At 48.9% G+C, this 22,778-nt stretch overlaps 1 protein-coding gene across 5 annotated transcripts in view; it reads right to left on the bottom strand.

Moving 5' to 3' along the window:
• The window catches only part of SCMH1 (Scm polycomb group protein homolog 1), a 111,261-nt gene that overhangs the window by 52,465 nt on the left and 36,018 nt on the right, over positions 1-22,778 (bottom strand). For 4 of the 5 annotated variants that reach the window (XM_030538752.1, XM_030538755.1, XM_030538754.1 and 1 more), the window contains 4 exons: positions 17,403-17,473; positions 16,215-16,449; positions 10,120-10,208; positions 8,660-8,903 (listed from right to left, as the gene is read on the bottom strand). In XM_030538752.1, the coding sequence (XP_030394612.1) occupies positions 8,660-8,903; positions 10,120-10,208; positions 16,215-16,449; positions 17,403-17,473 (639 nt within the window). Of the gene's footprint in view, positions 1-8,659; positions 8,904-10,119; positions 10,209-15,925; positions 16,450-17,402; positions 17,474-22,778 lie in introns of those variants that run through there. The other variant, XM_030538756.1, reaches the window with a different exon arrangement.

The raw sequence follows: 22,778 nt of genomic DNA, 5'->3' as shown, positions 1-22,778 counted from the left end.
CCTCACCCCGAACTCTGCATCGACCAAACCCCTTTCCTCAAGGAGCAGTCTCAAGGGAGCTGAGGGTGAGAAACTGTCACTCCCTTGGCATTTCAGAGCAGAGAAGGGATTAGTGCTAAGTACCGTGATCCCGTGCTCCAGATGGTTTCAGAGTCTGGCTGGTTAGTTTCCAGCAATAAACCCAAAGTCAGCAGCATTTAGAATACGTACATTACAAACACTGTAGCTCAATGGAGAGATTTCTTGCCAGAACATTCCTGCTGCTCCTGCTGTTGGCACACGGGTTCTATCTGTGCGGTCCTAACCTTGTAGAGTTCAGGGCCATAAATCCAAGCAGTAACCAGCCAGCTCAGTACAGAAAGGCATGACAGCCCTGTCGTCCTTCTCTCGTAAGCTCCCCAGGCCTGGAGTTCTGCCAACTACCTCGCTTCCTGAGCCCTGAATCACATTCATTTTCAATTGCAAACCCTACAGTCACAAGTTATTTTTTCTTCTCTCTCTATCAAGCACTAAAGCACAAGACCTTATTTAAATAGCAAATGTTCATCTGCCTCCACTAGGACACTCAGCTCCCCACCTCCTACTAACCCTAACCTCAAAAAAAGGAGAAGAAACTGAGCAACGCTAGAGAGGAACAAACAAACAAAAATCACAAAATATCTGTTACCTTTGCCTCAGGGAGGAAATTCTAGTTATTTGAGTCTGATCATCATCTCTGTCCATGTGAAGCCACCAAGCAGTTAACAAATAAATTGCATGACAGCAGCAGCAAAGGGTGAAGGGGGCAGGGAGCCTTGTCAACTTTCTCGGAGGGATTCAGCATTTCCTGGCTTTCTGTTCCCTCTTGAAACTTTTGCCTCCCAATTAAACACACAATGGCTGGCCAGACCAATGCCAACCAGGGCTGTGCAGCGCACACCAACTGGAATTACAGGCAAACTGCAGAAAGCATGCAACAGATGGCAAGTCTGGGAGTGTATGCAAGCACCACTTAAAATATCCCCATGGTAACTATTTAAAACTATTAACTTTTGCTTGTTTTGTAAGCAGAGCAAGACCGCCTCGAATTCCGCCAGCCTGACAGAGGGAGCAGTGCACTGACAGCTAACAGCAGACAGGAACAAAGGGAGTCAGGGAAGCGCCTGTTGTTTATCTGATTGGAGTACCAGGATCTCTGCTGCACCCACTGTAACTTTCCTTGGCCTTGGCACAGTAACAAGAGGATGTGTTCTTTATTAGCTCTCTCCAGCCTGGCTGGGCTCAGAGTTTCTCTGCCAGCTGGGTTTGTGCCAAGGCAGAAACTCCACTCCTCAAATTTCCAGCTCACTCCGATAAGGCACAGAACTGCCTCCAGCTCAGAGCCTGCCCCAACAAAGTTAACGCTTTCACTGCCGCCTCATCAGCTACCCTGCTGCTGCATGAGGGCATACCACAGTTCAGGCCCTTCCTTTCTTGTGCTGTTCCCCTGGAGCATGTTAGTTCAGCAGTTCTCCATGCACCATTACAGGAGGGAAAGAAAAAGAAAAAGAGCTTCCAAGGATCCTCTCCCACCAATGTCATTCTGCTGACCACGAGGAAGGACTGTGCAAGCCACTGAGTATCTGCCAAGCATCTGAGAACTGCTGCGGAATCTAAACCTTTCTTTGCAAGTCTCCCTTGTTGGTGCCTGCACATCTTCTCTTGGAGACCGTGCCATGCCCATTAGGGCAATTTACCTTATAGCTAATTAACCTCCTAATTAATCCTAGAGTAACCAAATGAAACGCTAACTGCACATGCCCTGAGGAATACAATAAAAATCTTAAAACACGGAAGACATTTTTTTTACAAAAGTGACATGTGACCTATACAACTTCTTCACTTCACTTCCAGATTCTCCCCAAAGACACCGATTATATTTTAGCTGACAGGCTGGCACAGTGACTCCTCCCATTCCTCCATATATCTCAGTGCTTCACTTAACCTTGAGGGCCTCGATGCAGCTTAGAAAGTATGGTATCATCTCACTTGTGCGCTATGACATTAACTACGACTAGAATTGGTGAAATATCCAGGCCCTGCAGCGATCAACTCTCTTCTTCCCTGCCTACCAGATCACCTCCAGATTCCTTCTCCGTATAGGAACGGAAAGTACAAGGTCTTTCAGGAAATTTGAGTCTTTAGTGATGTACACACAATGTGTTTCCTGCTATGCTATAAAGCTCTGTAACAATGAAGGGAAAAAGGGAAAGACCTGATCAGTCTTGAGTTCTGACCTTCCTGCAGGAATGGGAATGCCTAGCAACCTCTTCTGATCATCAGTATTATGTTTTGTGACAGACCCAAGCCAGCTGGGTACAGCAGAGTAGCAGAAGGCAGGTATACTGGTCACTGGATTAACAGTTTTCTGTTCCCTGACTGACCAGAGCAGGGGCTGCGCCAGGCTAATGAGAACACCTGACTCTAATTAACCTGCAGAGAGTCAGGTGAGGCCATTAAGTTAATGTGACCATCTGACTCTAATTAAAGCCCTGCTGATACTATAAAAGGGCTCACTCCCATCAGGAAGGGGAGAACCAGGGAGCCAGAGGAGAGGAAGTGCGGCTGAAGGTCTGGCTAATGAAGACATCCTAAACCCATCGTTAAAGGAGCCCTAAGGTAAGGGTGAAGAAGAGAGAAGCAGGAGAGCTGTGGGGTAGTGGCGCAGGGAAATGTAGCAACTCTGGCAGTGAAAGGTTGGCTGCCAACAGCTGCTACCATTAGAGTCCCTGGGCCGGTTCCCCCCAACCCACCAATACAGGAACATCTCCTGGGAGGGGAAGTCAGGCCCCTGTTAGGACAGGAGGCTAAACTGTTCTGAAATAAGCTCCCAGGGGCAACAGAGATTGTGGGAGTTCTCTCCCCAACCTCCTTGCTGGTCTAAGATGAAAAGGGCTCAGTAGACTGTAACCTGGCCCTAGAGAGAGAGAAGGGCTACGTGGAGGGTCACAGTGAGCCACTGAGGCTAGCATAAACCGCCTAGAAGCGCAAGACCCATGGGAGCAAGGTCAGAGCTCTGCCACAGTTTACACAATTGTTTCCCCAGCACCTCTGCCTCATTCACTGAACACTGAGGTCCTATTGCTCTTAAAACGGTCAGAAACACTTTTAAAGGGTTAGGCAACCTTAACATACAAGTCACCACCACTTCCCCTACAAAGTAGGTGCTGGGCCTGCTATTGGCTTAGCCTGAATTACTATGACACTGATCAAAACTTAAGGACTTGGTTTAACAATTGGAAGTCCACCCCCATGTTAGCTGCATGGTACCCACAGATGATTCCAGAGATGGTGTGTATCTAAACTGTGTCTTTACAGATAACGTGTATCTGTATATATCAAAAGATATAGAAACTGTCAATGCACAGAAGAGTCAGCTGAGAAAACTCATTCACAGGTATGACTTTACAAAGAACTGTCTGCTGTGACCCACCTAGGTGGATAATCCATAGGCTGGTCCTATGGAGAAACCAAAAACAAAACACAAGTGGCTAGGGTGAGGCTATAGAATGCAGCACACTATGAAGCACATGAGACCCGGTGTGTGGAGACATCTTCTAAAGTATCTGTATGAGCAGTGTCCATCAACCCCTTCTGCACATCCACCCAGAGAGCACTGCAGAGTAGAACAAAGGGGTGTAACACAGGGGCTTCCCAGGATATTTTCCCAACCCCATTACAGATGCATAACAAGTATTGCCCATTGGCTTCTGCACCACTGGCTTGGTTGAGGAAGAGGGGAAATTTGTTGACTGTCTCTGAAGACAGCAGCATTCCCTGTGGGCCATCCCATCTGCCCTAACTGTAGCTATACTGAGTACCACAAGTGTTAAACTGGACAGTTAGTGAAAACGAGCATCACAATGGATATGAAAGAGAAATTTCACCCCCACTCCCTCCTAAATAACCCAGTGTAATGAGCACGCGCACACAGCAGGCAAATTTAGAGAGAGCATATCAGAAAGATTATCTCACCACCAACCTCTCCCTGCAGCTGAAGGAAGGGGGACAGGGAAACATACCTACATGTGTCAATCCACCTACAGTCACATTTCATCTGGGTGGTATAAAAGACATCTCTAGGCTGCACCATGTTCATGTGAGAAGCTTCAGTGATGCAGAGGTAAAGAAACTGAAATCTGCAGGCATCTGGCTGTGCTGCACCACAGAGCACTCCCCGGTGAGTCATCGCACAGAGCACCTACCAAAGGCAATGCGATTCCTCCCCTTTGTTTGATCTCTGTCCCCTCTTCACACACGTGCCCTCCTGAAAGTTCCCGTTCAGCATGGTTGGCCAGTCCCCAGAAACTACACAAACTCTGCCTAAACAAACACTGCTGAAGACGGGCCCGTTGGGGCATGCTGTGGTCCATCAGATAAGCCATATGACCAGAAAAAGCCTCTCCTCCACCTCCATTGGCAGCCATCGGAACAGACAGGTTACACTTGAAATAGCATTAAAATACCCCAAAACATACCTCAGCTCTTTGAAGCTCTGCTTTTCTTCAGCATGAGCTCACTTCACTAGGCCTCTGTATTCTGCTCTACGAAGCCACCTGTTTAATCAGTTAACCCTTTGTGTGACTTTCATGCATTCTTAGATTCCAAGGCCAGAAGGGACCATTGTGGTCATCTATTCTGATCTGGATAGCACAGACCAAAGACCTGGCCCACAACAATCCCTAGAGGAGAACTTTTAGAAAAACATCCCAGTCTTGATTCAAAAATCATCAGTGATGGAGAATCCACGACCACCACCCCGGTAAGTTGTTCCAACAGTTAATTACTTTCACTGTCCAAAATGTATACCTTATTTCCAGTCTGAATTTATTTAGCTTCAGTATCTAACTATTGGATCATATTACACCTTTCTCTGCTATTAAACATTTATTCCCATCTGATAAGTAAGCTGGAGATATGTGGGCTAGGTGGAACTACCATTAAGTGTCTACATTACTGGTTAAACAACTTCAAACAAAAAGTAACTATTAATGGAATGATGTCGGATTGGAGGGAGTCTCAAGTGGGGTTATTTAACATCTTTATTAATGACCTGGATGTAGGAACAAAGATCATACTGATCAATTTTGCAGATGACACAAAGCTGGGAGGGTTGCAAACACTTTGGAGGACAGAGCTAAAATTCAGAGAGCTCTTGATAAATTGGAGAACGAGGCAAATGTCAACAAAATGAAATTCAACAAAGACAAATGAAAGGTACTATACTTGGGTAGGAAAAATCAAATGCACGAGTACAGAATGGGGGGAAATTGGCTTGGCAGCAGCACTGCTGTGAAGAATCTGGGAGTGGTGGAGGATCACACCTCAACATGAGTCAACAATGCTATGTTATTGCAAAAAAAGCAATTGCAATTTTGGATTGCATTAACAGAGGCATAGCATGCAGGTCATGGGAGGTGACAGTACCACTCTACTCGGCGCTGATTAGGCCTCAGCTGGGGTACGGTGTCCTGTTTTGGTCACTGCTGTATAGAAAGGATATAGAGAAACTGGAAAGGAACCGGATGTGACCAACAAAGATGATCAAATGGATGGAATACAGGCTATATGAGCAAATGCTGAAGGAACTGGGTATATGTAGTTTGAAAAAGAGGAGACTGAGGGGGAACATAACAGCAGTCTTAAAATACTTGAAAAGTTGCCATAAAAAAGAGGGAGAAAAGTTGCTCTCTCTTACCACAGAGGTCAGGACAAGAGGAAATGGATTCCAACTACAGTATGGCAGATTTAGATTAAATCTCAGGATAAAATTCCTAACTGTAAGAAGAGTAGGGCAACGGAACAGACTGCCTAAGGAGGTTATGGAAGCGCCTTCATTCAAGGTTTTCAAAAGGAGGCTGGAGCCATCTGCCTTGGATGGTTTAGACACAACAAATCTTGCACCTTGGCAGGGTGTTAGTCTAGATGACCCCTGTGGTCCCTTCTAACCCTATGGTTCTACGATACTTAGAGACTGATCAAGTCACTCCTTAATCTTCTCTTTGTTACGCTAAATAGATTGAGCTCCTTCTGTCTATCACTATAAGGCAGGTTTTCTAATCCTTCCATCATTCTCATTACTCTTCTCTGAACCTTCTCCAATTTATCAACACCCTTCTTGAATTGTGGGCACCAGAACTGGACACGGGATTCCAGCAGCGGTTGCACGAGCCCCAAATATAGAAGTAAAATAACCCCTGTACTCCTACATGAGATTTCTGCTTATGCATCCCAGGATTGCCTTAACTCTTTTGGCCACATCATCACGTTAGGAAATCATGATCAGCTTATTATCCACCGCAACCCCCAAATCACTGCATCCCAGGATAAAGCCAACTCTCCTGTAAGTTGGGCCTGCATTCTTTGTTCCAAGATGTAGACCTGTAACTTTTACCATGTAGCCATATTAAAACGCATACTGTTTGCCTGGAGTTTGTCTGAGGTGAACCTTCCCCCCAGCTTCTTTAGGAGCAGCAATTCACAGGCTCTGGAGGGAGCTGTGTTTATCCCTTCTTGTCCAAAGGGAAGGCAGCTGTTAGGAATGAACAGATGGGGTGAGGGTTTTAATGACAGAAGGAAAGAAAGGATCCTCAGCACTTTTCTTCCTCAGGATAAAACCACAGAGTTGGGGCAGTACTCACCAGGAGAGGGAGGAGGGGGGAAGGAAAATCTTGTGACAAGAAGAATCTGAGCTGAACTTTCCTGGGGAAATGCTACCGGCCAAGGAAATTTCCTTTCAATTGCCACGAATAAGGCTCTTTCCCCCTACGGGCAGGACAGGAGTGAGCACTGTCCACATATCGCATCCAGAAGCACCCTCCTCCTGGTTCTATTTCCCATGCCTACCACCTGGCTGAGGTCAATGTAAGAGGGAAAGCTTGTCACAGGTACCTGCTAACTGGTAGGAAAATGTTTCCCGATGATACAGTACTGTTCCCCTGGACATGTACCATTTCTGGATGCCTCTTCACTTCCTCCCCAGCCCTCAGCACAGATAGGTCTGAAGGAGCACCCGGCTAGCCAGGCTGAACAGATCAGAAGTTCTCATAGAATCAGTTCCCACTGCGCTGAAATCATCCTCAAAGCCCTCTAGGTTAACTTCAAGGAACAGAAGCCTCCAGCCAAAACCTACAAGGATTTCAGCCATTTGCAAGTACCAGAGAAGTGTTGTGAATCTGGCTGGAACTCAGACCTCAAAGGTGCTGGGTAAATCATATTGGCTCAAGAGCACCTCCTGCTGGGCATCTTGAGCACTTGTTGGTAAAGCGTGTAAGATGACAGCGTAGGGAGAGTCAGCAGGCAAAACAAGCCAACAGCAGGGAGTGGGGGAGGCTGGGAGCACCACGGTTAACTATACTGGAGGCAGGGATCCAAGATAAACAAAGAGTGAATTTCAGCTTCCATCAGCCAGATGCATCTTCCTAATCCAAGGGGAGCTCACATCTGGGTTTATTCATAGGCAAATTGGAGGAGATCTCAGCTCATCAGGCTCTGGGAGGACGGCCTAGCTGTGCGGCACTAAGGACAGGGAAGGCTTCCATCAAAGCCAGATCCTTGGCTTCAAAGGTCACAGACGAAGGGAAGTGCGTAGCTAAAGGAAGAACCTACTGATTTAGCTGCTGCCTTTCACTGAAGGTTTATGCTTTATACTCCCCTGCTGAACCTGCCAGCCAGCATGTTACTGCCAAATGTTCATGGCTGGGGAAAGTGGCAGCCCTTCTGTCCTTTAGGGCAGTTCCAGCTACAGGCAGGCAACAGGTGTTAGAGCACCTCAACAGCCCCCATGTAGCTTCCAGACACTGGGGCACCCTCAAGGCCAGAGGGTCACAGCCACTGAACCCATAGCAGACAAGGCTGCTGGGGGCGGGGAGGAGAAGCAGACACAGCTTCTCGTCTCCGCATGACCTGCCTTTTCCAGGTCCCCAGTGGACAGCACAACCTAAGGGAAAGCAAAACAACTCTGTCAAAACCATGAACAGCAGGCACTGTGCCTCTGCCCCCGGATGGGCCTCTCCCTTACCTCCTCACCTTTCCTGTAGGGAGCAGAGTCCTTTCAGTTAGGACAGTCCTGGCTCCCCAGCTCCCTGACCCCATGAGACCCTAATCCCCCTGCTATATTCCCAGCAGTCCCAGGACTGCCAGTTTGGATGGAAGGCACTAGGGACCCTGTTTTCTGAAGAGGCAGGACAGGTTCTGAGGGATCTCGGGAAGGGTGAAGAGCTGAGTAATCTCACTGAGCATCGCCACCTGGTCCTTCCCTCCTCAGGAATAGCCGGGACTTACAAACCTGCTTTCAGAGTCTCTCTAGCCTCCACTGTATTGCTACTGTTAATAGTGATTGCTAATCACTATTCCCTGCTCAGGGAAATCACTAATTCCCTGCTCAGGGAAAAATGCAAAATTCCTCTGCACCTTTCATCAAGGATTTCAGACCAGCCCCAGGAGCTGAGCAAATACCATTTCCCATATTGTGGGGAAACTGAGGCACAGGAAGGGCAGAAATTTACCCAAGGACACACAGCAGGTCTGTAGCAGAGCCAGGAACAGAAAGCAGGACTCATAGTTGCCAGTCCCTGTCTGCTTTGTTATGCTTTACAGGGGCTGGGCAGACAAGGAAGCTGAGATGGGATGTGGTCCTTACCTTTCGTCCCAGGGGGCTGTAGGTTGTCTCCTGTCAGTGAGCACCAGCCGACAGGAAAGATGTCCCTGGAGTCATAGCGGCACCAGTAATCGAAGGCACCTCTCCAGCCATCGAATGTCACAAGGACCTCGGAGCCTCTCACCTCCCCAATGGTGGCCGGGCAGATGAAGTGTGGGTTCTTCCTGTCCACTGCTTCCAGCTTCATGCCTGTCTTGAAGAAGTTTTGGGATGGAGACGGTGGTTCCTACAGGGGAGGGTTCAGAAAGGTGGTTACAAAAGAGGGACAAAAGAGGGAGTGTGTGTCGGTTTCTCCTGAGCTTGGATTAATCCCCTGCCTACATCATCACATGAGCAGGGCTCGATGGAGCCGAACCAATTCAGCCCCATGTCAGAGGGTAAAGGACGTGGCTCCAGCTTATACCAGGGCTGGTTTAAAATGTGCACTTCTAGGCAAGGTCTCTAGTTATGGCACCCTGCGCTTTCTGCACTTGGGACCAGACAAACCGGGTGACAGAATGCAGCTACCCTGTGACAGCTCCTCAGTGGCACACTGATGCAAGAAAGTGTCTCAGGCAGCCCTGCTTTCAGAGTTCCCAGTAAATCCACTTCAAGCTCTCTTGCTTAAACACAACCCTTCCTTGAAGCTGCTTTATTCCCAAACATAGTTCTCTGAATCCCCAACGAAATCCCAACCACAGTACAATTCCCATACCCAGTGTATATAGCCCTAAAACCCCACTTTTCCCAGTGGCCATCCTGCCTACCTCTATGCTTTCACACTGCACACTGGTACCTTTGGTGACACCTAAACTCCTGCTCAGCTCTCTTCTGTCCCTCTGCCAGCACAGCCACCCCAGGCCTTCGCACTGGAATGTAACCCTGCTCTTCCCAGGGCGATCCCCTCAGCCTCTCTGCTGGGAGCATCCCTCACTGCCCGGCCCTCTCCAGGCTCCTCTGGGCCCAGCTCTCTCTCATGGAGACGTCAGCAGGTAAATCCTCCACTGTTCTCCCGCCTTTGGCCCTCTCCAGCTTCAAATCAGAAGGCAATGGGAGGTGCCTGTGCTCTCTGGTTTGGACACGCTAGCTAGCAAACTTCTCTTGCTGCTCTCCTTCTCTTCAGCCTTCTTCCAGGGACGACCTTCTGCTTCCTTCTGGAACCTTCCACCATCCCCTGGTAGCTCTCACCCGCCCCTGGCTCCCACTCAGGCAGCTCTGTCACCAGGTCTCACTGGGACTCTTCTTCATTGGCCAAACTGGAGCATCACCTCACAGGGTCCCAGAGCTCGGGTTCCAGCCCAAGCCAGAATGTCTACACCACAATTAAACAGCCCCTTAGCCCGAGTCCCGTGAACTGGAGTCAGTTGGCATGGGCCAACCGCAGGTGTCTAACTCCACGACACACCAGAGAGCTGGCCTGGGTGTCCTGTGCCAAGGGGAGCCCTTTGCACACAATACAATACCTTATGAAAAATCCGGAGAGGAGCCATCTCTGCTCCATTCAGAGTTTTCAGGAGGAACATGGGCCAAGAGGAGGCATTCAGCCGAAAACCTGCAGAACAGATGCAGAGATGGAGACTATTAAATATCGGTGTGGCCCATTGGGTGAGGCAGTGCCCAGGTTGCTCTGATGAACACCCTGCATGTCACAAACCCTCCAGACTATTTATCCAGTCTCAGCCTTCATGCACCTTAAGAACCCCCAGCATTTTCCTCTGAACATGGGAGAGCTAGGAATGGCCCTTTGTGCAGATTGGATTATGTCAGCTGTGGGTCCCCACTTGGAAATAATCAGACATGGCTGCGATTTTATTCACTGTAATAAAAGCCCCTGCCCTGGCCCTGCTCACAAAGCACTTTGCATGGAATTAGTGTTTGCACATGGCAGTCAACCGGGTGCAGAGAAGATATCAATGCGCAAGGACGTTATCCCTGGTGCATATATACGTACTATGGAGGCCAGCAGCTTCCTTGCTGACCTTTCACTCACACAGAGGTGAGTCGCAAGCAGCTAAGATAGAGGCATAGGTAGGAGCTGGGCTGGGCAAGATGGTGATAGCAATTGGTACCAATACCATGCTGGGCACCTGGGTATCAGGAATGCCCATGACAATACCAGGAAGGGGCTTCGGGGGACCAGAAGGGTATGTTGAGGAGAAAGAGGGTTTCCACGTGTTACTGATGAGCACAGGCACCAACTCTGTGGGTGCTAAGGGGCTGGAGCACCCACAGGATAAAATCCAGCAGGCCCCCTATCAGCATTCCCCCCTCCCTCCAGCATCTTGTGCCCGCCGGCAGGCCCTGCTGATCAGCACCTCCCCTTCCCTCCCGTTCATCGCGATCAGCTATTCCACGGCATGCAGGAGGCTCGCGGGTGGGGGGGGGAGCAGAACGCAGCGCACTTGGGGGAGGGGGCAGAACGGGGTGGGAAGAGGCAGGGTGGGAGTGGGAAAAAGTGGAGTGGGGTGGGGCCTGGGGCAAAGCCGGGGGTCGAGCAACCCCCCTCCCTCCCCACACCCGGCACGTTGAATGTCGGCGCCTGTACTGATGGAGTTCCTCATTACAGGGATCTGTACCTGAGAAGCTAAACTATTAGCAAGTATGAAAACGCAGCATGTCTGAACAGCAGTGCCAGCGGCCAATGCTTCCCACTCCACACCTGCCAGCACCACATGGGGGAAAGGAAGGGAACTATGAGGCTTGCTCTTTTTAATGGTTGGCATTACTGATCCCAGAAAGGCCAGGCTCTCAGTCCGATTTGGGAGAGTATAGAAACAAAGACAAAAAGGAATAAAAGAACAAAGGAGAAGACAGAAAATGCAGGCTACAGAAATTGTGCTAGGATACGGTGTGAGGGAGCACCCCTCTGCTAGCCCACTGCCGTGGGCAATCTGCCAAGGCAAAGTGGGAAGGCCCGGGGGGGAGGGAGGAGGGAAGCTGGCAGCTACAGGAAGTGCAGACCCTGAAAGCATGCTCACAAGAGGAGTCCAGTGCCACTGCCTTGGCTTGACAGCCTGGCACCTCAGCTCCAAAGGGTCAGTTTCTGATGCTTAGCAAGGGGCTGCCCTTTAAATCCATATAGCATTTCAAAGTTAACCCTGGGGCTGGATTTCCACGGACAGTTCCCTGGGAACTGCAGCAGTGATGACTACAGGGGGAAGTTTTGCCATTGTAAACAGGGCCTGAATGCCAGAGATGTCCCAATGAGCTAAGTCAAAGCTGGCATTTTTATCTACGCCGGGGTTCTCAAACTTCATTGCATCGTGACCCCCCATCTGACTAAAAAAAATTACTACATAACACCAGGAGACCACAGCCTGAGCCCACCTGAGCCCTGCCGCTCACAGGGGAAGAAGGTGGGGGACAAAGCCAAAGCCCAAGCCCTGCCTGGGCGAAGTCCTTGCTCTTTGGGCCCCTGGCAGTGGGGCTCGGGCTTTGTGCCCCAGCAAGTCTAACGTGAGCCCTGGCAACCCCATTAATATGGGACTGTGATCCACTTTGGGGTCCAGACCCATAGTTTGAAAACTGCTGATCTACACAGTTCTGTCATGGAACGCTGGAAACAGGGCATGAAAACCAGCTGGTCAGGTAAGCTTGGGAAAGGGGAGAACCTCCCACCAGCCTCAAGTTCACCAGCAAGCAGCCGCTTCGATTCATGCTACCAAGAAACAACAGTTGAACAATGGAGCTTCAGTAGGCATGAAAGATACCAAGTGAGAGACTTGGCATTTAGTGCCACATACACATGCCAGGCTTTGGTGCTCTGTGGAGAGGGAACAGAGGTCCAGCAGCTTAGGAGTGTGGTTTGTTACCTGTACTTGGGCTATGAGAGATCAGCAGATAAGGGGATGACTATCTATCACCTCTTGTCCCCAACCCTGCCTCTAAACAGATCACAAGAGTAACCAGGTCAGTGACAGGGACTGTCCCATCAGAACCCAGCATGATAGACGCTCCACATCCAGTTCAAACTACCTACCACCTACAGAACCACGAGATGTGCTGGAAGTCTGTAATGATTACTCTTATTGCCCTCTGGTGGCAGACTGAGGAATAGCACAAACACCTCTGTCAGGACCAAAACAGATCCTTGGGCTTTATATGCAAAATATGCACGTGGGCATGTCCAGGTAACTGCACACACACAAGATTCAGCTGCTCCTATTGAGTGGGCATCTTATCTCAGGCTGCCTACTGTGGGCAGGCAACAGCAGATTTTATGGGCACAATGCTGGTACTTCATTTATTATAAATGATGCTCAATCAAATGTTGACAGACATAGCAGATCTGACTCGCCTGTTAGTGGGAGAGGTACAATGCATCAGAAATGATCAGCTTGCTCATGGCAGGAAGATCCATAGAGGCCAAACTCCAATTTCTTATGAAGCGTCTAGAGGAAGTGGACTGCCTCTCAACCTCACCCTCTGAGTCCCCATCTCTGCAGGCAGGTTTTAGCAGCTATGGTCCATTGGAAATGACAAGGCAACAAGACTCATGGGGTCCAGCCAGTAAGCCAGACCCAGGCCTCTACACTGTGTGCTCCAAAGCTTCAGTTTGGGACTACTTCAACAGCCAAAGGAACCTCCTTTCTCACAGACTAGGTTCTCCAAAACTGGTTCATTCTGGCCTCACCAAAGATGTGCAGGAAGTAACTCCATACAGGGTTTCTGCCTCAGCTGAGTGAAGTGAAAAAAGGTGGCTATGGTCAAAGGACTGAGATTTCTCATGCCTGTGTCTTCTGCACTGAACTGGGTTAGGGACTCACAGGGCCAGATCCCCAGCAGACACACATCAGCGTGGTCTGGGGAACCCACAGTCACAGCGCCCTGCGCTGGCAGTTATCTAGGACTCTCGTATCCTCATGTGGTAAGTTGTGTGGCTTCCTTCCCACACCATTCCTTTCCCTGCCAAGATCCCTCTTCTTTTGCTCCCCATTCCCAAGTCCCGGCTAGCTGGCAGCTTACACAGTATGTCCACCTGACCCTCCAGAGGGTGCTTTAGGGGAAATGGTCTCCACTGCACAGTCTCATAGCCTGTTCCACTTCTATAGGGAGGTACTAACTGGACAGGTTTACAGGAACATCTCATGGGGACCTGGGAGCTGAATGATAGCATCATGTTGACTGGGACAGAGTTAGCATCAGTTTGGCTCACTGGAGACCGATGTGGCCACTGCCAATGAGTGAAGTGGTGTTTAACTGAGCGATAAGAAACGGTGAATTCTAATATCCAGGCCATTTACATAACTGCAGCCAAATAAAGTTTTAAAAAACCCAGATGAAATGCTGTGTCTGTCACTTTCATTCAAGGCAGGACTGAGAGTTATTTGAAGCAGATGTATTTTTTTCCTTTAAACGGCCTCAAACTGGGTTAGTCTGCTGCCCAGCAGGGAGTCTTAATTAAGAGGAGTGGAGTAATTTAAACCCATCCAGCTGGTGCTCCAGCCAGCGTCTACACTTGATACCCAATTCTCTGTGCTGGCCCTTAGTACACGGGCACAAGTATGCCTGGATGGCTGGAAAGTAAATGTAAAGTGCTGTGGGTTAAGGAGCAATGACTGAGCTGGACTTTCATACTTCTCCTTGGTTATTCTCTACGTTACAATTGAAAGGGTCCAATAAGGTACCCTCCATCGGGGGGGAGGGATAGCTTAGTGGTTTGAGCATTAGCCTGCTAAACCCAGGGTTGTGAGTTCAATCCTTGAGGGGGCCATTTGGGGATTTAGTTGGGAATTGGTCTTGCTTTGAGCAAGGGGTTGGACTAGATGATCTTCTGAGGTCCCTTCCAACCCTAATAATCTATGATTCTATGACCATGCTCTGAACACGATGGAAGGGAGGCCTGGTCTACACTAGGGGGTGGGAATCGATCTAAGTTACGCAACTTCAGCTATGTGAATAATGTAACTGAAGTAGACGTACTTAGATCTACTTACAGTGGTGTCTTCACTGTGGTAAGTCGACGACGGACGCTATCCCATCGACTCTGCCTGCGCCTCTCGCCCTGGTGGAGTACCAGAGTCAACGGGAGACCGCTCAGCGGTCGATTAATCGCATCTAGACTAGACCCCTGCTGGATCAATCGCTGCCCGTTGATCCAGTGGGTAATGTAGGCAAGCCCTGAGAGAGAAGGGCTGATGGCATGAGAAGAGTATATTGTGTTTCACAGATTTTTAATAGTAGGTAACTTGCAAGTTAGATTGACCACCACTCGCACCAATGTTCCTTCTAATTTTTGCCATCCAGGTGTGGAACACATTTTGTTATGTGCATCAAGGTATGTGGGGATGTGCGCCACTGGTAGAAACAAAAAAACTAGATATAATGTATGTTTTTTAAAGGTTACCATAGGGATAATTAATTACTCCAGCCAGGACAAGTTAGGCATTTTAGAACTCACTACTCAAAGAATTAAGCTTAAGTGAAAGAGAGAAATAAAAATTATGAAATGCATTGACCAGTCAAAACACTAAAATAATACACTCTGAAAGAATAAAATTACAGAGAATACATGTGCATTGCAGGAAGAACCAAGAAGTAACAACAAAATTAATGCAAGTATGTGTTGGGAGGTGAGTGAGATCCACAGTGAGAAAGAGTGTTTGTGTGCGTTGTCTTTTTAAGACATTTATGGAAAGCTCTTCTGCTCTGTCTTGAGCCCTGTTGTCTCCTCGCCCCAGAGATGGGAAACGGGGGGCAAGGGAAGAAACTGTGAGCTGGTTGCTGGGGAAATCTCAGAAACAGTGCACTGTTTCTTTAAGAAAGGCACTCAACCACTCATCATTCAGATCTCAGACGCTCAGAGTCCTCCTGAGCCAGGCTGTCCTCTCTGCCCTGCTCTGCAGAGATGGGGTACACGGGCAGGAGGACATCCTGACATTAGCACCCTCCTCCCTCCACCCCTGCTCTGCACAGCCAGCAGGAGGGTCTCGGGAGCAGCTGCAGGACATGGGGGGAGTGGCACCTGAACATATGCTGGCAGCTGTGCATGCTCTCTAATCAGCTGGGTAGCATTTGAATTTCTCCTGCGTGGCCGCCCAAGTGCGCAGCTTACAGGTAACACAAGTGGTGGCCCAAAGTCACAAGCAGTGGCCGATGGTCAGGCCAGCCCAGAGCTGTGCGGTGGGACTGAGGGTATGTCTGCACAGTAGATTCACTCGCGTGGTCTGCACATGGGGCTAAGCCTCCGGGCTGGCGAAGCCCAGGTGTGAGCAGCCACACTGCAAAGCCACACAAGTGTCGGTGAGTCCAAACTGGTGCTCCACTCACCTGTGGGAGGTGCTAGGACTTCTGGTCATATCCCATGGTTCTTAGCACCTCAGTAAGCTGAGCCACTCTGATTCCCAGTGCATTGTGGGAGAACCTGTCTGTTTTGTGCGTGGAGGGAAGTCAGGTTAGTGACAGCCCCTTGGTAAGTATACATAGTGAAACAAGCCCTGGTAGGCGAGTACAGTCCATGCCTTCCTGTACTGAGCAGGGAAAGCAAAAAGGGTACTAGGTATCCCCCCACAGCTTGTGGCTGTTTTCCATTGGTCGGATGACAGGATTTCAGGCTCACCCAGAGGGGGCTGCAGCATCCCTCCATTCTTCTCGCAGTTCCCTATGGGCTGGATTTCAGCAGAGTCCACCAGCCGCCAAAAGTCATTCTTGTTGTCGCTGCCATCGAGACGCAGGCGCAGCCGTGCACCTGTCAGACCCACCACAGTGGCGATGCAGGTGGAGGTGGTATTTCTGGGGTCCTGGGCTTCTAGTTTCATGCTGATCTTGAATTCATTGCTGGGCGGAGTGTACGACTGCAGAGAACAAGAGCCAGGACTTCACATATGACCCATTTGCTTCCCAGAACCCCAGCCCCAAGACCCACTGCTCCTGGCAGCTGAGGATGGACAGTGCCCTCCATGCCAATGCTGAAACAGAGAGCAGTAAGGAGAGCTCAGTGAACAAAGGCCCTGGCACCCATCCACCCACAATCTATCGCCTTGAGCCAGCACTTTTTCTGGGGCCTTGCCCCATCTGAGACACCCACCAGCATAACACACAAGGGGCTATTTAATAGCCCCCAACACACACAGACTGTCTCTTGCTTTTAAAATACAATAAAACAAATACATTTTGAGTGGGTAAGTAAGGAGCTCCAAGCAAATGCCTGCACCAGCTGTAGCACAGGCTTATATTGGAACTCCACAGACAGTTCAGCTGATGCACCTTGACCCACCCGCTCCTACTAGCTCTGTCCTGGGCCCTCACATCAAATTGACTGATGATTTTGGCAGCCTGCATCTCCAGGCAACATAGCCAGATGCTGGATACTACAGCTCAGGAGACAGTGAAACAGCTTACCAAGATCCAGGGAATTTTGCAGAAGGGCAGCTATGCAAGAAACTCCCTTTACTGGCCTGCATCCAGTGAAATCTAAATCTTAACTACACTAAGCAATGATCCAGCTTATACACACTTCCCTCCAGCACCTGAGCTCAGCTGACACACACAGCTTTGAGTTCCCACCTATCCACATCTAAGAGTCAACTTCTCTGGGTTATTCTATACATTTATACAAGACATGAATGTTATCTCTTTTATCTTTGCTTAACCACACACAGTACTGCCAAGGGTCTGCTTTCCCTGCTGCTCCTCCCTCTTGGATTAAAGGGCCAGAGCCTATTTCTAAGGCTTGTCCTGAATCGGAGCTCTAGGATCACAAACAGACTCTCACTCCCTGCACCCAAGACGCCACCCAACAAATTACCTGCTTGAAGCAATGGGCAGGAGCTGGGATGGCACATGTTTCTTTCAGGTATTTATCCCAGGTGAAGTGACCTGCAAAGAGGAGGGGAAAGGGGATTAAAATGGGACCCTAGAAAACAGCAAAAAGCTCAGGAAAGCAGCCACCCAGGGCTCCTTACACCATTATTGCCAGATCTCTACCCAAGAGATGAGAAGAACTGGCTTGTATTGGCCTGCCCAATGCACCACCCAAATCCTGGATTTCCAGGCTGGAGGGGGGAGGTGTTAGCACTGTGCTGGGTACAAGCTGCTTTTCTCACCAATCTCACAAACCCATAGGCTGCATGATGATGTAAGCTGCCAGAGGAGAAAGCAGAGTTTCCCAGCGAATTGTCTATAGAGTAGTTAAACAACTCCTTAGCACGGGCCAGCAGGGCTGTGACGTGGGTAGTGTAAACACGCTTTATCGCCGGGGGAAGAGCTCTCCCGGCGATAAAAAACTCCACCCCAAAAGAGGGGTGAGAGCTTTATCGCCAGGAGTGCAGCTCCCGGCGATAAAGCACTGTCTATACTGGCACTTTTCAGCACTAAAACGTTTGTCTCTCGGGGGGTGTTTTTTCACACACCTGAATGACTAAAGTTTTAGCACTGAAAGTGGCAGTGCAGACTCAGGGTATGTCTACACTACGGGATTATTCCGATTTTACATAAACCGGTTTTATAAAACAGATTATATAAAGTCGAGTGCACGCGGCCACACTAAGCACATTAATTCGGCGTGTGCGTCCACGGTCCGAGGCTAGCGTCGATTCCCGGAGCGTTGCACTGCGGGTAGCTATTCTGTAGCTATCCCATAGTTCCCGCAGTCTCCCCCGCCCCTTAGAATTCTTAGTTGAGAGCCCAGTGTCTGATGGGGCAAAAATCATTGTCGCGGGTGGTTCTGGGTAAATGTCATCAGTCATTCCTTCCTCCGGGAAAGCAACGGCAGACAATCATTTCACGCCCTTTTTCCCTGGATTGCCCTGGCAGACGCCATAGCACGGCAACCATGGAGCCCGTTCAGCTTTTTTTTTTTTTTTTTTTTAATACAGTCACCATATGCGTACTGGATGCCACGGACAGAGGCGATACTCCAGCACTACACAGTAGCATTCATTTGCTTTTGCATGATAGCAGAAACTGTTATCAGTCGTTCTGTACCGTCTGCTGACGGTGTAAACTGGCAATGAGATGACGGTTATCTGTCCTTCTGTACTGTCTGCTGCTATCATGGGTGCCCCTGGCTGAGATCGGCCAGGGGCACAAAGGTAAAACTGGGAATGACTCCCCGAGTCAATTCCTCCTTTATGGTTTCTAAAAATAGTCAGTCCTGCCTAGAATATGGGGCAAGTGTACTGGAGAAGCAGTGTATCAGAGAGCACAGCTGCTCCATGTCAGATCCCGCAGAAATGATGAGCTGCATGCCATTCTAGGGGTGCCCCTGCAACAACCCAACCCGTTGCTTCCCTCCTCCCCCAACCCTCCTGGGCTACCATGGCAGTGTCCCCCCTATTTGTGTCATGAAGTTATAAAGAATGCAGGAATCAGAAACAGTGACTTGTTAGTGAGATAAAATGAGGGGGAGGGAGCCTCCTGGTGCTATGACAGTCCAGGCAGGACATTAAGCGGTGCGGAGGAGAGGAGCCCAGCATCCCGCTGCTGTGATAGTCCAGGCAGTACAGAATCTTTTCTTTACACAGGAAAGGAAGAGGGCTGATGGAGCTCAGCCCCCAAGTTGCTATGATGAGGACGGTTACCAGCTGATGGTGATGACAGATATCAGTCATATTGTACCGTCTGCCACCAGGGAGGGGAGAGGAGCGGATACTGCTCTTCACTGCTGCAGCATCGCGTCTACCAGCAGCATTCAGTAGACATAGGGTGACACTGAAAGAAGTCAAGAAACGATTTCTTTCCCTTTTCTTTCACGTGTGGGGGGAGTAAATTGACGAGCTATTCCCTGAACCACACCGGACAATGTGTTTGAATCTACAGGCATTGGGAGCTCAGCCAAGAATGCAAATACTTTCATAGACTGCTGGGGACTGTGGGATAGCTGGAGTCCTCAGTCCCCCCTCCCTCCCTCCATGAGCGTCCATTTGAGTCTCTGGCTTCCTGTTACGCTTGTCACGCAGCACTGTGTAGCCTGTAGATTTTTTTTTTTCAAACACTTTGGCATTTCGTCTTCTGTAACGGAGCTCTGATATAACAGATTTGTCTCCCCATACAGCGATCAAATCCAGTATCTCCCGTACGGTCCATGCTGGAGCTCTTTTTGGATTTGGGACTGCATGGCCACCCATGCTGATCAGAGCTCCATGCTGGGCTAACAGGAAATGAAAATCAAAATTTCGCGGGGCTTTTCCTGTTTACCTGGCCACTGCATCCGAGTTCAGATTTCTGTCCAGAGCGGTCACAGTGGTGCACTGTGGGATACCGCTCGGAGGCCAATACCGTCCATTTGCGGCCACACTAACCCTAATCCGATATGGTAATACCGATTTTAGTGCTACTCCTCTCATCGGGGAGGAGTACAGAAACCGATTTAAAAAGCCCTTTATACCGATATAAAGGGCCTCGTAGTGTGGACGGGTACAGCGTTAAATCAGTTTAACGCTGCTAAAATTGGTTTAAACGCATAGTGTAGACCAGACCACAGGCTAAGTGAGTGTCTAATGGCAGCCCAGACATACCCTCCAGGCAGGGATTTACAGAGGATGCAAAGGCTTCTTCAGCTGGAAACTGACACTAGGGGAAGGGCTGAGCACATTTTATCACTGTCTGCACTGCTCTTCAAAGGTACATGGAGGGCCAGGGAAAGTGTTATACTTCCCAAGAAGACTTCTTATTAAATGAGGAATTTACTGAAGTGGCCCAAGCAGATCAAGACTCCTGCCACTTAGACTGAGCAGATGAGAAAAGATCTTTTACAAGAGCCTGCATGACATTAGCTTCTATTCATCCAAACAGCACCCAAGAGACCTCTATTTTCAAATCATCACAAGAGCACCAGTGGCAGAACAATTATAGAGTCAGTTACAGTTCCCATTATGCACATCAGGTTTTTAATCAGCTTATTATTTGATATAAAAGCTTTATTAAGGAGAAAATATAAGGTGCTGTGGTTAAGCACCCAAAGGTCTGGAAATGCAAAAGTTAATATTATACACACAACCTTCACTCTGCGCCATGTGTATATGCAGGAAGAACAATGACAGAATCTGTAAGGACATGATCACTTATTATCTCTCAAATATCAGAAACACAATTCATCTATAATCTTACATGCACACTGGTAGAGCACGCATTTTTTATTCTTTTACACTGTACTAAAACTTGTTTCACTGCTAAAATGGCCCAATATATTTCTGTTGACAGATTGTTAATGTAAGCGCTGAGGACTCCAGCTATCCCACAGTCCCTGCAGTCTCCAAAAAGTATTTGCATTCTTGGCTGAGCTCCCAGTGCCTGCAGGGTCAAACACATTGCCCGGGGTGGTTCAGGGTATATCTCGACAATTTAGCCCCCACCCCCACCCCATGAAAGAAAAGGGAAAAAAATCGTTTCTTGACTTTTTTCAATATCATCATAGGTCTACTGCATGCTGCTGGTAGGCGCGGTGCGGCGGTACTGAACAGCAGCATCCTCTCTCCTCCCCTCCCTGGTGGCAGACCGTACAGTACAAAATGACTGATAGCCATCATCATCATCCTGTGAGTGCTCCTGGCTGGCCTCGGTGAGGTCAGCCGGTGGCGCCTGGGTAAAAATAGGAATGACTCCCGGTCATTCCTGGCAGATGGTACAGAACGGCTGGTAACCGTCTTCATCATAGCAACCGGGGGCTGAGCTTCATCAGCCCTCCCCCCCCACTTTCATGTCTAAAGAAAAGATTCTGTACTGCCTGAACTATCATAGCAGCTGGAGGCTGCCTCCCCCTCATTTTATCTCACTAAAAAGTCAGTGTTTCTTACTCCTGCATTCTTTATTACTTCATCACACAAATGAGGGGACGCTGCAACGGTAGCCCAGGAGGGTTGGGGGAGGAGGGAAGCAACGGGTGGGATTGTTGCAGGGGCACCATTTCTGCGGGATCTGACATGGAGCGGCTGTGCTCTCTGGTACACTGGTTCTCTAGCACACTTGCCCCATATTCTAGGCAGGACCGACTCTTTTTAGATAAAACATAAAGGAGGGAATGACCTGGGGAGTCATTCCAATTTTTGGTCTTTGCGCCCCTGGTCGACCTCAGCGAAGGCCAGCCAGGAGCACCCATGACAGCAGCAGACGGTACGGAACAACTGATAACCGTCATCTCATCGCCAATTTACAACAGCATGGCAGACGGTACAATAGGGATGGTAACCGTCTCTGCTACCTTGCAAAGGCAAATGAATGCTGCTGTGTAGCGCTGCTGTGTAGCACTGCAGTACCGCCTCTGTCAGTAGCATCCAGTACACATCGGTGACAGTGACAAAAGGCAAAACAGGCTCCATGGTTGCCATGCTATGGTGTCTGCCGGGGCAATCCAGGGAAAAAGGGCGCGAAATGATTGTCTGCCGTTGCTTTCACGGAAGAAAGAATGAGTGATGACATTTACCCAGAAAAACCCGCGACACTGTTTTTGCACCATCATGCACTGGGATGTCAACCCAGAATACCAATGGGCGGGAGAGACTGCGGGAACTATGGGATAGCTACCCACAGTGCAATGCTCTGGAAATCGACGCACGCCTCGGTACATGGACGCACGCCTCCGAATTATTGTGTTTTGTGTGGCAGCATGCACTCGACTTTATACAATCTGTTTTACAAAACCAGTTTATGTAAAATCGGAATAATCCCATAGCGTAGACATACCCTTAGACATGCATTTTAAGCAGTTAGTCAGCACCCATTGTCTCTTCAAACAGCATGGCCTCCCATAGCTGCAATCCCGAAGATGAAAGGCTTAACTGAAAAGCAAACTGAGGGCTGGTTTACACACAAAAGTTGTCCCAGTTAAAGCTGTGATTTTAAATTGGTTTAGTTAAACAAGTGCAACTTTGCGAGTGGACATTCTTACATGTCATACAAACTAAACCAGTATAAGCCAGGTTTAAACCAACCTGCACAGACACTACATGCCTAAATCACTTTTGAAAAAGGGGCTGAGGTGCTTTTAAGATTTTTACCCAAAAAAGCTTTAATTTTTTACACTATGGGAGAAGTAGGTTTATTTTCCTCCTCTCTCCTTTTATGCAACACCAGTCAAAGCCTTTCTGCTCGAATTTTCTAAATGAATCCACCTTTTGGCAGAGACCAGACCTAGAAGATTCCAGACTGAACAGTGAATTTTGAAGAAAGCTGTGTGCCACTGAAA

Source organism: Gopherus evgoodei, chromosome 20, assembly GCF_007399415.2.
Source record: "Gopherus evgoodei ecotype Sinaloan lineage chromosome 20, rGopEvg1_v1.p, whole genome shotgun sequence".
In the NCBI taxonomy this organism is placed as follows: Eukaryota; Metazoa; Chordata; order Testudines; family Testudinidae; genus Gopherus; species Gopherus evgoodei.
This window is presented reverse-complemented; position numbering and strand designations above follow the sequence as displayed.